Source organism: Ptiloglossa arizonensis, chromosome 12 (assembly GCF_051014685.1).
Source record: "Ptiloglossa arizonensis isolate GNS036 chromosome 12, iyPtiAriz1_principal, whole genome shotgun sequence".
In the NCBI taxonomy this organism is placed as follows: Eukaryota; Metazoa; Arthropoda; class Insecta; order Hymenoptera; family Colletidae; genus Ptiloglossa; species Ptiloglossa arizonensis.
Window position 1 is genome coordinate 4401526 of NC_135059.1, and position 16989 is coordinate 4418514.

General features: G+C 35.4%; 1 protein-coding gene across 11 annotated transcripts in view; it reads left to right on the plus strand.

Annotated features, from left to right (window-relative positions):
- Positions 1-16989, plus strand: part of Hrb27c (Heterogeneous nuclear ribonucleoprotein at 27C) — a 34740-nt gene that overhangs the window by 652 nt on the left and 17099 nt on the right. For 9 of the 11 annotated variants that reach the window (XM_076323836.1, XM_076323831.1, XM_076323830.1 and 6 more), the window contains exons 2-7: positions 614-821; positions 915-1101; positions 3046-3128; positions 3735-4122; positions 7022-7222; positions 9177-9329. In XM_076323836.1, the coding sequence (XP_076179951.1) occupies positions 614-821; positions 915-1101; positions 3046-3128; positions 3735-4122; positions 7022-7222; positions 9177-9329 (1220 nt within the window). Of the gene's footprint in view, positions 1-613; positions 822-914; positions 1102-3045; positions 3129-3734; positions 4123-7021; positions 7223-9176; positions 9330-9879; positions 12564-16989 lie in introns of those variants that run through there. The other 2 variants (XM_076323834.1, XM_076323835.1) reach the window with 2 other exon arrangements.

A 16989-nucleotide genomic window follows, 5' to 3' on the forward strand; every position in this document is an offset into this window, starting at 1 on the left:
CTCTAGATTCTCTATTTTTATGCTCTATATCCTGAAAGATTAGAGTGCATTTCAATACTCTAGCTGTGTGATTTTCTTCTCGCACACGCTCGACTAACTGCAATTATCGACAGGTATTCGTTTAATCTAGCTATTCTACTTTCAATTTTACGTATTGTATAGTAAATTTTCATCATTGTTAGGATAAAAAATATGTTCTGAAATATGCATTGCGCGTGTTACAAATTTCATATCACCGGAGCGAAGATTTCGTCATTTGGTAAATCTAAATTACGTATTCTATGTAGATAAGAAACCTTTTTTTTCTAAATCCAAAATATTTTCTTTTATATTTAATATTATTTAACGAGGTTAATAATTGTTAACTTGTATTTATCGATTTTTCTGCTTCCTCGATATTATTTCTGTACATATTTTCAAGTAAATCTTTCGATAAACCATTTTGGTTTAACTTATTTTAAAATAAATTTAATTGAAAATTTATACAGTGACGATTATGGAGTAAGTATATACGAATTTGTATTGTTTTCAGGTTTTTCTAGTTAATACCGCTTATGTAATTACAGTCTGTGTATTTCTGTTAATTGTAATTGTTTAATTGTTTTTGTTATAGAAAGCTGTTCGTTGGCGGTTTGTCCTGGGAGACGACGCAAGAAAATCTTCAGCGTTACTTTGGCCGCTATGGCGAGGTAATTGACTGTGTTGTTATGAAAAACAGTGAGTCCGGTCGCAGTCGTGGGTTTGGATTTGTAACATTTAGCGATCCAGCTAATGTTCCTTTGGTTCTTCAGAATGGACCTCATCAACTTGATGGACGCACTGTGAGTATCGCTTTTAAAATCAATAGGAATATTATTTTAATGTGTACGGAATGACAAAGCAGTTTAATGTATTGTTCGTTTCTTGTGTCACAGATCGATCCCAAACCCTGCAATCCACGCACTCAACAAAAGCCAAAGCGTAGCGGCGGTTTCCCAAAAGTTTTCCTTGGGGGTTTACCGAGCAACGTGACAGAGACCGACTTGAGGTCCTTCTTTACTCGCTTTGGCAAGGTTATGGAAGTTGTCATTATGTATGACCAAGAGAAAAAGAAATCAAGGGGTGAGTGCATTACAGAAATTGTTATTACTTTTTTTTACAGTGGCATTATTGGAAGTAGTTTCCATAGCAATCGTTTTGGTGTGTTTATTAATTATAGAACAATAATTTGTTAAAAAATATGTTATACGTCTTTCTGTACACTCGTATACATCTGTATTTTTTCTCTTATGGAAGCTATGAAAGACAATGCTTTGTAAATATTTAAAATTGATTATTTTTGTCATCTTATTTATTGCGTGGCCAGGAATATAGTCAGAATTTTTGAAATAAATTTTTCCTAATACTATGTTAACGCAAGTAGCATGTATCATGTGCATTATAAAAATATAATGCGTGTATGCATGTATTGTATAGCATGCGTAAAACATAATATTTTGTTCGAATCAAAAATTCTGACTTGAATGCAGCACACCCATTTAAAGTACATCAAAATTTTCTGCAGTTATTAATGTAAAGATTAAATATGAATATTAGAACTAGTGGGTAATTAGTTAAAAGGTGAATATGTTTCTATGCTTAAGCCAGTCAATAATAAATGGACATTGAACTTCCCTGCTTGATTACCATTTTTTCTTTTTTGTAACAACCCTGCTCTTATTTCTCCATAATAATTATAATTAATACATCCTTATTCATAGACTTCTTAATTAATATTGTTTGTTTTTGACATATATTTATGAAATACTTTAAGATCCTGAGATTGAAACTTATATACAATATACATAGTTATTTATGTAGTGTTCTTATCCTACTTTGCTACTCTTAATAATTCGCCTTGTCTTACCTTAAAGAACATTAAGATACTTTATGTTATATTAAATTACATTAAATGTATTTATACATATTGTGATTTTGGCTAAGTTTTATTAAGAATAGGTTATTAAGTACATAAGTTAAATGTACATAACTTAAGTCGAAGTTAAGTTACTAGTAAGATACGTTGTAAATCCTATTCTTTATTAGGTATTATCCATCTATTTCTTATCCATTGAATAATAATCTCATTTAATTATACTTATCCTTAACCAGTATATATTGTATAAAAAATTAATCTTAAATATTAGTCTACAGTTTATAATTACTATATCTTTACATAAATTAGGATATTAATAATTTCAGTGGCTTTTTAGTATACAAAAATTTTTGCCTTACATTGGTATCCTTACGAATAAACATTTAGTAGATATCCATGTTCACGATGACAGACTATTTCTTTCTTCTTTGAATATTTATTCATATTTGGTGGCTGCATTCAAGAAGTTAGTATGCTCGACGAGTTCGACCAAACTTTCTTTCGCTCGTTTTATTTTTCTAACAATATCGATTTTCTTGTTCAATTAATGTTTAAAACAACATGCACTCAAAACCATTTAATCATTTAATAAATGTTTTCGTTAAACATGATTAGAAGTTTCTACAATAGGAGTGTAATGTCTATTGGTATAATCCGTACCTTTGAAAACCATTATTTTAATATTATGTAATTTTAAACATATAACTTTCATTTGTGTTACACTTATTTAAACACTTGTAACTGAAGAGAAATACAGTTAAAAAGCTTCTTTAAAACAGCCATCATACATTTGTTAGATTAAGTATTTTAAGCTTTACAAACATATAAGGTGAATAGTAATAATAAGTACTTAAAAATTTTAGAAGGTGCATGTTTTAATTGGTATTAAAATTACCTATAATAACTTTTATATATAAACTACAAAAAATATACTAAATTGGAACTAATGACTATTATTATCGTTCGTGCAACGAAAGTAATTAGATGTAGTGGACCAGTTTGTACAAATAAAAATTTACAAAAATAAATTGTAACGTTGATAGTATATAATATGAGGATAAAAATTCAGGAGTCTGGGTTACATGAAAGAATGTATTTGTTGTATAAATGTATGGGGCAATTTTTGATATACTGTCACGTTTGGACGGCAGGATTTGGCTTTCTCAGCTTCGAGGATGAAGATGCTGTGGACCGGTGCGTAGCTGAGCATTTCGTCAACTTAAATGGAAAACAGGTATAGCATACCTACACATTAGCATATACATTATTAGATTACTGTAATGTAAAATAATAATAAGTACGACTGTTAGAATAATTTATTATTATGTACCACATAGCTTTTTATATATATATATATAGAGATATACATATATATATATGTATATATGTATGCATATGTATATGTATACGTATACGTATACGTACATGTATATGTATACGTACATGTATATTTATATGTATATATTAATGTTAGTTATAGTACTTATTTTATTTTACACAATTTTTTCATACTATGTTACGCTTAATGGCTGTATGCTTAGTTACTATTATATAAGTGTCAGTTTTAAAGAAATGAAGATTTAGAATACCATAAATTATGCGTTATATAAAAGATAAAAATTAGAATATATTTAGAATTTATGTAAGACTTGGCGAGTTTTAAAACCTTAGATAATTGTATATTTATAAAAAAAGAAAATTTATTATGGCAACAATGGGATTATTTTAGTTCTATCAAAATTGGAGACCTATTACATAATTCTTGTAGTTAAAATGATAGAAGTTGCATTAAATTGCAACGTGACATTTAATACGATCCTCTTTATCTTTCCTGTTTCAGGTTGAAATTAAACGTGCCGAGCCACGAGATTCTTCTAATAAAATGAACGACAGTCATCAGGGTCAGTGGGGACCACAACCCGGTGGACCTCCGATGGGAATGGCTGGGAATATGGGGCCTATGGGTGGTCCAAATGGACAAATGGGTGGACCTATGATGGGTGGTCCGATGGGACCACCGGGAAACATGATGCAGCAGTATCAGGGTTGGGGTACCAGCCCTCAGACTGGTGGATACGCTGGGTATACCACTCAGTACAACTCTCAGGGTTGGGGTGCACCTCCTGGCCCACCTCAGCAACAGCAAATTCCACCCCCGCCCCATCACCAGTGGAGTAGCAGTTACAATGTTCAGTCTGCAGCAGCTACACAAGGTTATGGAAGTTATGGTAAGTTGTTAAGGCAAATTCCGACTCTATTTATTCTAATTCTTAGTTACTGTTTTTTCAAATTCGAACTTATGAATTGGATAAAATGATATCAATGGATACATCTTACTTTTGAAACTATAAAGTATGTCTTAATCTTGGAGCTCAATTATCCTTTACTTTGCTACAAATTTAACAAGTTTAATTCATTGTAGCTTTCAAATTATACGCGGGACGTAATTGATAAAATTACGAATGTAATTTTAATTGCCGCGAAATAGGGTAATTATACCCTATAACTATCAAGTTACACAGTGTTTTAATTGCAATAAGTTGAAAATGGTGATAATGTTGATTCTCTAATTCGCATAACACTGCTGTAATGATAATTCATTTTAAGACTATTCATTCGGCAATGTCAACACCATTTACGCATTCGTTAAGGACAACACACGATAAGGTCATAGTTATAAAGATTAACAATAACTTTGATCCTGTCCTCTCCCCCTCCATCCTCCTTGGAGATGTTAGGAGAAGAAAGAGAAAGATAAGAACATGAGAAAACAAATACCTATAATGTACGATTAATTATCACTTTTTTTTCGATGCCCCCTGGAGGTTATATTATGGAAAGAGAATACAATAGGACATCATAAATATCAAATGAATGTCAAATTATGTCAATTTGGGCTCATTATTCGCTCGATGTGTATATATATTTTTTTAAATATTGTGCAGTTTCCAATGTTATTACAAATTGCGTTTCGATGCAATACTTAAATACGTACAATCTCATTACGATGCAAACGTAACGTATTGTTTTACCATTTGCGTAAACGAGAAATTCAATCATTATTCCAAACTTAAGATGTAATTATAGTTGAAATTTGTTGTGTGGTATTTATTTTTCTATGTTAGAATTTCCTTTTCCCTGAGTCTGAATCGATATAATAAACACTTTAGAAACATTGGACCTCATAATCTTATCTATAAAGTTTGTGCTTGATTTTCTATCGAGAGCCAAGCATGAACGTTTAACCCTTTGGGCCGAAGTAACGAGTTTGACTCGTGGTGCACGATTGCGATGTTACACTCGCTACCACGAGTCCTACTGGTTCCGATGTTTTGTTATCCTATTTCAATAATAATCGCCCATCTTTATCGGAGTTGTCGTTTGTTTCTTGCATTTTCAATTATTAAAGAATTCATTGGTTTTCGTCCACTCGTCCAAATAACACAGATGTGCTCAAAACACAAAATTAGGAGCGAAACTACATGGGAATGCGAATATTTGCTTAGTTCCCTTGCATGTTCCCGAGTGTTTGAAAATGTATTATACTGTTGACAATTTTTAAATATAAGTATTTCTAGTTATACAAAGAAAGGCGAACTTTTATCCATTTTTAAATATAGATTTCTAACGTAATTGTCAGTCGTGATTTTCTTTTGTAATATTCAATTTTAATAAATATATTGATATCCTAATTTAATCGTTGGTTGAGTTTTGGACCTATGTCTCTAATAGTTATTAAGAAATTAATGTTTAACTTTTTCAAACGTATGCTGCAACAATATGCAAAATTAAATGTCACACTCTATCCACGGCGATCGCGGAACAAATACCGGCCCAATGGGTTAATCCGAACGGCATTGAACGAGTAGCGTTAAAAAGATTAGAAAAAAAAAAAAAAACATTTCATAAGCAAAATTAACCCATTTAAGTGCCAAGACTGCAACGAGCGGGCAAGCTCTATACGCGTGTTATGAATTAAAATACTTACATTCATAGAAACATATCCATTCAATAAATTTACCTTCACTGTTCTGCAGAAGAAACTGTCACCACATTATTTCAGAAGAGAAGACTCAGAGGTAAGTTCACTATTAGCGATAGACATTGTACAAAAGTGATTGAAACGCTTTGGAGTCTGTTGCTTAAAGTCCACATATCTTTTCCAGCAGTTTTGAAATTGTCACCGGAAAACGGTGGGCACACGTGCTCGCGTTTTAAAAAGTATTCCTTTTAAAATATCATAATTCGATTAAAACACCGCTCACCGGTGCATGCTTGGCACTGAAGTGGTTGACCAAGTTAGGGTACGTTTACACTGCTACGACGAGCCGCGCGTTTCAACAAACGGTGCAGAATACACTTGATGCACTTACAGATGACAATTAGCTACATCGGATCGCACGAGAAATATCGGCCTGCGTATTTACAAAAGACGAGTTACACCTACCACATCACGATAGCGACCTTCTCGGAAAAAGTGTCCTTCAATTTTAAATTTGTGACTTCAAAATTTCTCGAATTTCACCAAAGAAAATCTGAACACAGTTTAACCATCCGTTTGTGCAAATCTGACAGCAGTCTCGAAATTGTCCAAACTGTTTAGTGATCATTAAATGTTTGATAATGTTTGTACACGTACGATGTAATTTCATACAACGGGGATTCGCTGTATCACCGGGTAAACATCAGTGATAGGAATTCATTAAAGTCGTGAACACAAGTAGCGCAAGAGATAAGTAATGGGTTTGTGCCCGCTTTAGAGTTTACGCTTCTCGTACCCTCGTACCCCCTTGAGAAACGAACACCCAACGTAGAATCATGCGTATCATCTGCTTTCGAACTCGCTTGCAGGAACAACCGCAAGTCGCTCGCGATTGTTGTTGTTCACGATTAGCGCGCAGAGAATCATAAATTCGCGCGCAATTGGTGCTCTTGCGATCGTTGGCCAATTATAAGTTGATCCGTGTTAAGGGTTTCACGCGTGTTCTGTAACAGAGCAACGTCGCAGCAGTGTAAATGTGCCCTGAAAAAAAAAAAAAAAAAAAAAAAACAAACAAACAAACAAAAAAAAGCATCAGAAGACGACGGTGGTCGGTGACACGTGTTTTGTGTGGTTGATGATCGCAGGTGGGCCGGCGGCGGCCGCTTCAGGGGGCTACGGGCCCACGGCGGGTACTGGCGGGGCTGCGGGGGGCGGGCCCGGGGGTTCCTGGAACTCCTGGAACATGCCACAGAATGGGCCACCTCCTGGGACCCAGCCACCACCTCAGCCCCCTCAGCCTAACTCCTCGCAGCCCAACTCCAACTCGAACCCCTCTGGCCCGCAGGGTGAGTCTTCAAGCTCAGTCAAACAAAGTCTTTCCTCTTTCCACCCTTTCGCATCATACAGCTCCAGTTTCATCTAATCGAGCCTAACTCAAAACATCTACTGTTTCGTTTTCTATTTTCTTTATTTTTTTTTTTTTTTTTTCTCTTTAGTTTGTTAAAGCGAGCCTTAGCCAATCCCTTGGAGATTTATTTTCGGTCGTTAAACGTTTGTCGCTAAGTATCGTATCCTCTTGGGACGTGACCGCGTTAATGTCGCTGTTTGTTAACAAATACTAATGTAATCGGCTTTTTGGATTTTGGGGTAGAGACAAGCCATTTCGCGTACAAGGGTTGGGAGAACGTTAACGAAGCACTTGTTTTTTTTTTTTTAAAGTATATCGTAAATCGACATTCATTTTTTCTTTTTTTTCCCCTTTCTTTTTGGTTTTTTTTTTTTTTTGTTAGACCAAATAGAATTTGTCCACAGGTTACATCCTGCGCGGTTCCAAACTCCTCCAATACTTGCAGATTTTTCAATTTACTTTATTAACCGATGATTTTGATTTTCGTGTATATCTAACGCTTGATTTGTTGCGTATAGAATTTCAAAAGCATGTAACTTTTGATCATACGAATTATACAAGTATGTACTCGATATTGAAAGAGGTTCATATAGCTGAGAAAATTTGCGATATTTAGATGTAGAAAACGTAACATCAGATTGGAGCTACGCTTAGAATACTTCTTATGCTTATGATTGTTAGCTAGCAAATGTAGTAATCATTCGAATTTCGCACTTATTCATCCGTCATTTCACTTTTGATTTTATTTTTTTATTTTTTTATTTTTTTTTTTTTTTAAGTTAAATGTCTGATCACCTTTTCGTCCTATGTAAACCAATACAAGTATTTTCTTTCTACTTACGTTGGTTGTTTTTCTTTTTCATTTTTTTTTCAATAGTACCTCCTAGAAATAATAGCCGGCCAGTACCCCTTTAACAAGTCATTTTTGAATATTTCCACTAGTTGATTATTGTCGTGGCACTATTAGAAATAGAGTAGGTATTTGGAACTAATTTTTCAAATGTGTCCGTGTATCTTCCATTCTAAGACGTTATTGCAAAACAGTTACGATTCAAATTTTTCTAAAAACGATCGATTCACAGTAATGTATGATAGTGCAATCCTACTCTCGCTCCTTTCATTTCCTTTATTGCCTACCAGCAGAATTTGCGACGAATTTATGTCTTCTTGATAACACAAGTTTCCAACAATATTTTCATTCTTTGATCGCTCCAAATCGATTTGCCAGCGAAGAACTCGGTTTCGAAGTAATAAGAGACATCAATTCGTTTTGGGTAACCCTGAGATCAGTATTATTTTCTGCTTGTTCTGTGTAATAAGTTTTACTTCCCTGGAAATCCTTTATGAAATTACTTTTATGTAAGTTGCATTTGTAATTGTCCGCAGAGCATACTTAACGATTATCAAATAGTAAACGGAGCAGAATATGCTTAGTATCCAAGTCCAAATGTACTGGTCTCAGTATTTTGTATAAATATAATTACGCTATTTTAAACACACACGTACACGCACACGCGCGCGCGCTCACACATACTGACACACACACACACACTCACACACGCACACGCACGCACGCGTATTTGTAAATAAATAAAAAAAATCTAGATATATTTTAGATACTTTTCATTTCTTAGAATTTCACGAACGCGAATTAGTTGTTCTCTCCCCTTTCGTACGAGTTCACGGATGTTTATCGATGCATGCAACGAGGTGTTGTTCGAACCCTTTCTTCGGTCATAGATTCACCATAGTTAATATTTAACGATACGTACGACGAAAAGTATCGAAAATGTATCTACCACATTGTCGGAAAAGTAGTTCCAGCTTCTGAATAAATGAGGCGCGGTAAGTGGTAAGGGCAGATAATATCACGTTGAAAATCAATGTTCCAGGTGACATGTATTCACGACAGACCACCGGTTCAGGTGCACCTGGGTCCAGTAGCAGTTCAGCTAAGACTCCGGATTATACTGGGTACTCCGGATATGGTAATTACGCTGACACCGGTTATCAGCGTCCATATCAGGGAGGAGAAAGTAACCAAGGTGGGTATGCCGCCAGCGCCCCTAAACCCCAGCAAGGCTTTGATTTCAAAGAGTGGCAAACCTCATGACAATTTTAATTGATCCGTGATGGAGAGATGCGCTGAATGGCTTGGCCTTGCTCGTGGGTTATTTCTTATTACATATTCGGGGAAAACGCAACTTGTATATCGATCGTGAATCTGCGCCCGAGTCTGGGACATTCTTTGTAATTTTGCTCAAAAAGATTGGAAGCAAAGACTTTCGTTTCGAATCGTTGAACGTCTTGGTGCTCGAGAGTCCGGTATGTTTTCTTTAGAGAGTTCGATGATATTAATATTTTCTTTTTTTTTTCATAGAATCTAGGATATCGCTCATAGAATTGTGTCGGTTCGGAGTATTGCAGCCGGAATATTTCTTTGTTGCCACATTTGATATTATTAGTCGTGTTGAATTATATCGTTCGTTTCACGCAAAGAATGTCTCAGCCGAGCCAGCATGTCGTTCGCGAGCGGTCGTATTCTCAGTTGATCCAATAATATTTTACGACATATCTTTTTTCGGCATTAAAAAGAGAGAAGAGACGGCAGCATCTGCCCAAGTTTGTAAAACGGAAGCGTCAAGGAAAAGAGGGTGTTAGGTTGCTCGAAACATTGATTTCATTGATCGCTCGCGAGAACGGCCCATGATCTTGTCGGGTATCGAAATAAACTGGAAAACAGCAAAAGGAACAGAACTATCATACTTTTTCAAGAGAGAGGTAAAAAAAAAAAAATAAAAAAAAAAAAATAAAATAAAATAAAAAAAAAGTACTAAAAAAAAAAAAAGAAACAGGAAAAGAACTCATAAAACGAAGGCAGATCAAGAGTTTACGATTAAGACACCCATGGTGCAAGCGAATTTTGTGTATGGCACTGGGATAGAGGGTAGGAAGCGGAACATAGAAGTATTATAAGAATAAACTAGATCGAGTTGGAATTAAGTGACGTAAAAACAGTAAAAAGCGAGTGTAAAGAACGAGGAATGCTGAATCATTATTACTTAACAGCATTTACGCGGGGGTGAATGAGATCTCGTTTGACAATTTCTTCTCAGTGGATGGCACAAATTTCGATGCTTGTTCACCTCCTTATTATATACATTTAGTAAACACTCTTCGGTAATTTGAAAATAAGAATAATAAATAAAAGAACTCTAATATTATTAATGGTCTCCAGTGGAAGGTCAACGTTTGACTTGCACATTTGAGACACCCGTCCCTCCACGATCTCGTATTTATTAAATAGTTGTTATGCTGGATAACCGAAGGATAAAAAAAAAAAAGAAAAACGTAACGAGTAATTAATGAAATAATTAAGTGAGGTGGTCCCACGGTCATATACCTAAACTACAGAGATAGTGTAAAATAAAAATAGATCATTTTAATATGATGTATGTATAATCTATAACTCTTTGACAGCAGGGTGCAGTTTTCTTACGCATCTTTCTTTATTTACTTTTTCACGTCATATCACTATAGTAGTTGTCTTAGACATATTGTCTACTCCTTTTTCTTCTACTGTCTTTCGCTTTTGACTTTCTCTATAATTGGTTTCGTCTGGTCCTTTTCCATTTCCAATTGATACGTGGAGTTTATTGCGTTCGAAAGGAAAAGGACGAGAATGGAAACGCGAACGATGACGATGAATTTTAAAATAAAAAACGAACGTAAAAGAATTATATCATAAGAACTTCTTAACCGTCAGACGGGTTTCTGTACGGCTGTATTGCATCAAATATGTGGAAACTAGTTTATTTTTTACCTCGGATTTATAATAGTTAATTATTAGGCACGTTTAAGGCTACAATTATTGTTACTATTATTATTATGACTTCTATAATAATTATTACTATTATACTACTATTACCATTATAAAACTATTTACAGCTATTTATCACTATTTACTGTTGCGACTGCTCCTACTGCAACTACTACGATTGCACTACTATTACACAACTATTATTACTGTCTATGATAATTACAAATATTGTACGATGATGCTTATAAGTGTTTTTAAATTTTAGATGATTAGAGATGAGATCACGGTATCTAAGGATGGAGGGAGGGGTATTTGTATAAACTTGTGTGCGGTTTTTCTCGGCGGGGGGCGTCGATCTGAAAAGTCTACCTGATTAAATATATGACTTAATTGTATTTACTCTGTAGGATTTACCATAGTTCTAAACAAGAAATATTTCGGAAGAATGCTCTCAAATGTGCTCATGTTTATTACTGAGCGGGTCGCGTTGTGTCTTACTTTTGTCAATAAGAAATCGCAAGTATTACGCTCTAATGTAATTTTTAAATTTTTTACAATGTCACATGGTAATTAGTAGGCTACAATAATGGATCCAGCAATTTGAGTAAGCTTCCTCGTTATGATCTCAATACGATTAGTGTCTCTTCATAGCGATTATTCTTTTTTCTTGTCAAATTTCGGTAACCTTTCGCAACGTAAACGCAGTTTAACTCGCGACGAAAGTTAAATTTATACTTGTCCCTTCTGTTTCGTTTGTCTTTTTATTGTCGTCTCCATCGCATTAAAATATAACGGATAACTAGAAGCGATCGAGGTTTTCGCTATCGATTGACATTTCCCAATTGTACGCTGTACTTATTCTGTACATACAATCATTGAACCGTTCGATACCATTTTGCGTTTCAATTCGGTGTAATTCCTTGTTGAAGTTCTTGTTAACAGTCTCGTGTAGTGCTGTAGAACAGGGATACGTAAAAGTCACTGGGATGAAGAGAAAGCATAACAAACGCGACTCGTGGAAACTTCTGGGATCAACGCAATAACACGTTTACTTGACTAAACTAAAGACAAGAGAAGACAAGAGATGACAAGTAGGGAGCTCAATCAAACATTAACCATTTTTACACTAATTGTTATGGTAATTACACGGAACACGTAATATGTACGTACTCTCACATATACACATTTAACACGTACACTGTTTTACACGAATTAAAAGGAGTAAAGAAATTAATTTAAATAGGTCACAGGTTACATTGAACATCCGAATAATAGTGTATTAATTAAGAAATTGAATAGATACACGTGAAAGGGGAAGAAAGTAGCGGTGACTTTGTGGTTGTTCCGAATAATACGTTATTTAATACCTACTTGAGAGGAGCGAGAGAGTGGGAGAACGAGGAGGGAGAGAAAGATGAGCGAGCGTGAGCGAGAGAGAGAGAGAGAGAGAGAGAGAGAGCGAGAGAAAAAGAGAGCGGCAAATTTAATAGATTGAGAAAGAGAGAGAGAAAAAAAAAAGAAGTTTTATCTCTACGGCTGTTTTTTCAGAACTTATTTTATAAAGTAATATAATAAACGAACGTAAACAAGAACCACTAGTATATCGATTATGATTATAGTTATTACTAACTAACTACAATAATTGTATTCCTTACTACTATATTATCAATTTTTAAATAAAGTTAAAGCGTATGATAAATTTAAAGATTTTTAAGTGTATGCAAAGCGTTGGGAGGGAGTGATTATTAATACATTTGTTTTATAGACGCGTTAACGATAATTAATGGGTTTGTTGAAATCGGTAAGCGAGATAAATTAATTTATATTATATTTAACGAGTCTCAGAGGGATTTTTAAATTTACTCTAGCGCGGAACGAAGTAAAAAGTAATGGGAAAAGAAATGATATAAAGTTAGAAAAATGGCTGCCTTGCCGCACCGTGTACATACGTATATTTTAGGGTACGGTTGGAAGTATATAGTATCGAAGTAACGAGCGAAAGTGGTAGCAATGGATTTGAAAAACACACACACAGACACACAAAATGATGACAGGAAATAATTGACGATTAAATAATTATAACAGATAATATATTTATATTTAACGCAATATTATTAGTATTTTTCAATACAGAGATAATGCATCTAATTAACGTAAATACGTAGCAAATAGGGAAATATACTTTGATTCTAGCCGTTGTTACTACCTGTCGTATTCGCGAACTCGCGAACTGCGGCTTGCTCTCAGGGTTGTTAATGTCTGTTTTCCTCGTTTCTATTTTTCCCCTGCCTTTTTTCGTTTTGTAAGTTCTCCCTCGCTAGGTTCACCTATTGCTACATTTTCCGTGAGTCATTATACGTATACGCTTTTAGGCCGATATATTTGTTTTCCTTATTGTTTTTCGGGCGAGAGAAGACTGTCGATCTTGGGCTACATCGTGTATTAGAGAGCATGGATTTTACCGTTTAATATTTATTGTCGATTTGTAGGACTGAGACCACTTTATTTGTACATTAAGACTTAAGTATTGAAAACTCCAGACAGCTGTTAGATTAATTTTTTCATTATTATCTTAAGACACTCGCAACGTGGAGGGTAAAAAATTTTTGACTTTACAAACAAGATAGAGGTAACTTTTTATATGTTTACGTATTTTAATATTTTTCATCTTTGTTCACAGTCATAGGATTAAATTCATTCTTCGATCTTTTTCCGTACGTTACTATACCGTTTACCCATTTCTTCATGCATTTCGTAACTTAATCTTCTCTTAATCATCGTCCGTTTGCGCTTTTGTTTCTATTTTCTTTTCTACTTTACACCGAACGAATTTCTCGATGACGTAATTTATATTTAGATATCCACTTTCGTCTTTAATTTAATTAGGTAGTGCACGCATGTTGAACCTTTTAATTTTACGGATATGCATACGTTACGTTCGCGAAGAGGAAAAAGTTAAGCGTTCAATATTTAAAGCAAGGAAAAAACGATAAATATATTATAATTCCGGGGGCGTTACATGTCTGTTTTTAACGTTAACGCATACTTGACGTCCCGCTCACTGAAGACTGGTCATATAATTAAATAATTATACTTAAATACTTACTACTCATATTGTAATCTATAACGAGAAACCGTTTTTTATCAATGAGTTTTATCGTATCTTTAATGGATATTAATGTAATTAGTTGGTACCACAACGACGTATTGGCCATTGCATTTTTTACATGCTTATTATTAATTTTCAATTGATCATTCGACATTCATGTTTTCCCTCTTGTTTGTTGTTAAAGTGGCGAGATGGCAGCGTCGAAGCACGATAGAAAATGTTTGTCGCGGATCTCGACATAGAAACACGAATCATTTTTCGTGGGCATTTTTACAAGGTGTAAGGAATAACGTTCGGGACAGACCTTTGTCGGACGGAATGTAGTTTTAACGTTTAAAAAAATCAATAGTTTACTCGATCGAAGCACAAATTCCCATCGGTGAATAAGTACATACCACTGCCTGAGCCAATTCTTCGTCTGTCATCGGTTTCCTTGTGTTCGATTAACGGCCCCAGAATTTTTAACTTCTCGAGCTGTTGCAAAGTATCTTTATTATCGTCAGGCAGAACAAGCAAAAAATTAATGTCGCGACACTTGTTTGATCGCAATAAAGTTCAACAACAATTAGTGGGAGTGTGTGAAGAGAGGGAGGGGGAGAGAGAGAGAGAATACGTGTGTGTGTGTGCGCGCGTGTTTATGTATGTATGTATGTATGTATGTATGTATGTATGTATGTATGTACGTACGTATGTACGTTTGTATGTAAGTATGTATGTGTACACACACACACACATACACGTAACGTCGTTGGTTGCAGTACTGGTAAAATGATACGAAATTATGGAAAAAGATACACACGATTTCAGACAAGAGATTTTAATAATAAGAAGGGGGGAATGTGTGTCATATATGTAATACGCATATAGAGACGTAAACACTGAAGACACGCATACACAAGCACACACACCGAAGATATTCTAAATTACGTTTACATAGAAGCAATTAAGGAATTAAATTCTAATTAAAAAGGACAATGTAATCGTGTTGTCGTGATGGAAGAAGAAAATAATAAAAGATTTTTATAGTAGCAAAGGGGAAACGTACACAACAGACAGACACATACAAGTGAGTTTTACATAAGAGAGAAAATTCTAAATGTACATTTATGTTAAGTGCCCTGCTATAAGTGTCAGAGAAAGAGAACTTATATCGACGTAGAGGGTTTATTATACCTAAACTATTTAACGACATGTGCGGACAGAAGAAAATCAACACACAGACACACACACACCCATACACCCACACATACACACACGAAACCACGATCACGTCACGTCACGTCGCATCATTTCACTTCACAACGCATTAAATGCTTTTCATATTCAGAGACTAAAGGATGGGACGGAGGGTGAATGCAATGGGGAGAGAAATTAGAGGTTCTTGACGAAACCGTGAGTGCATTAGCGGATCGAAGGAACGATCGAATATAGAACAGGCGAACATAATGAAAGACTTTACTTCGCGGGATGCTACTCGAGAGCCGTCGGAAAACTAGAGATACATAAAGAAACAATAAACGATTCAATTTGAACGGGAAAGGTGTTAACATTTTGCGAACGACGGTCACCGTCCCCGTGAACACAAGGAGTTTTCTTTGCAAATCGCTGAGTACGTTATTAGATTACTGTAGTATACACAATCTCTGTGAAACAATAAATATAAGCTGCAGTGCCTGCAAACGTAATACGTTATGTTTTTATCTGATAAAAGCAACGATATTGTAGATGCTTATCTCCATATGACACGCTGTTCCTCGACTTGAAAGGAAAGTTCCTTACGATGACTGTAACGGTGGACGTTGGTCGCGAAGCGTTACGTGCAAGCCGCTGTCTTCATTTCGCTCGAGAACGACCGAGGAAAATGATGAAAAGAGAAAAATGTAATACGATTTTTCGCGCTTTAGTGAATGGAATTCCTACAGTTTGGAATGCTTTGTCTCGCATCGAAACGAGTCGAGAAATCGATCGATCTACTTTTTATCATATTTTAGTGTGAAATATAAGGTAAATAAACGTAATGGGAAAATATAGTCGACGATTGTAACGATAATAAATGAAATTGTTAACTGTAATAACATGACCTGTATACTTGTAACGTTTAGCATTACATTGGTAAGATCGTGCCCCCCTACGAGCCGAACGATTAGAATATTATAGTGGAACGATAGTTAACGCGGAACAAGAGTACATACTAAAATGAAAAGAAAACGATACAATAATGCGTTGATGAGATTCGGTCGCATCAGCCGTGTGGACCGAGAACGGGAAAGAAATCGGTCTGGCCAATGCGACATCGAAGCTGCGAAAACGTATCCACGTTCGTCGTGTTTTACCTCAGAAATAAGGGATACATTTAAGGATCTTTACGCTCGCACGCTTTCTGTCCATCTTATTCCCAGTGCCCCAGACTATAGAGGAAATAAAAAAAAAAAACAAACTCTGTACCGAGAGGGGTGTCCGACTTTCCGAAGATAATTAACGAGCCACGAAGCTGAATTTTTCGACGAACCCGAAAAATCCTATGCGAAAGAGAAGATGAGATCAAAAGGAGAGAATTTTCCAAGGAAATTTTTCAGATTCGAATCGGATAAAGTCGAACATCCCATTGTCAGCACAGTACCAGTAAACCGTGTACCAGGCCAAAGCGCATTGCCTCTGCCCTTAAGGTTCTCCTTAAGGAACAGTCGAGATAAAGATGTAGAGTCAAGAGAGAGAGCGAGAGAGAGAGAGAGAGAGAGAGAGCGCGCGCGAGAGAGAGAGAGTGGGAGAGAAAGAG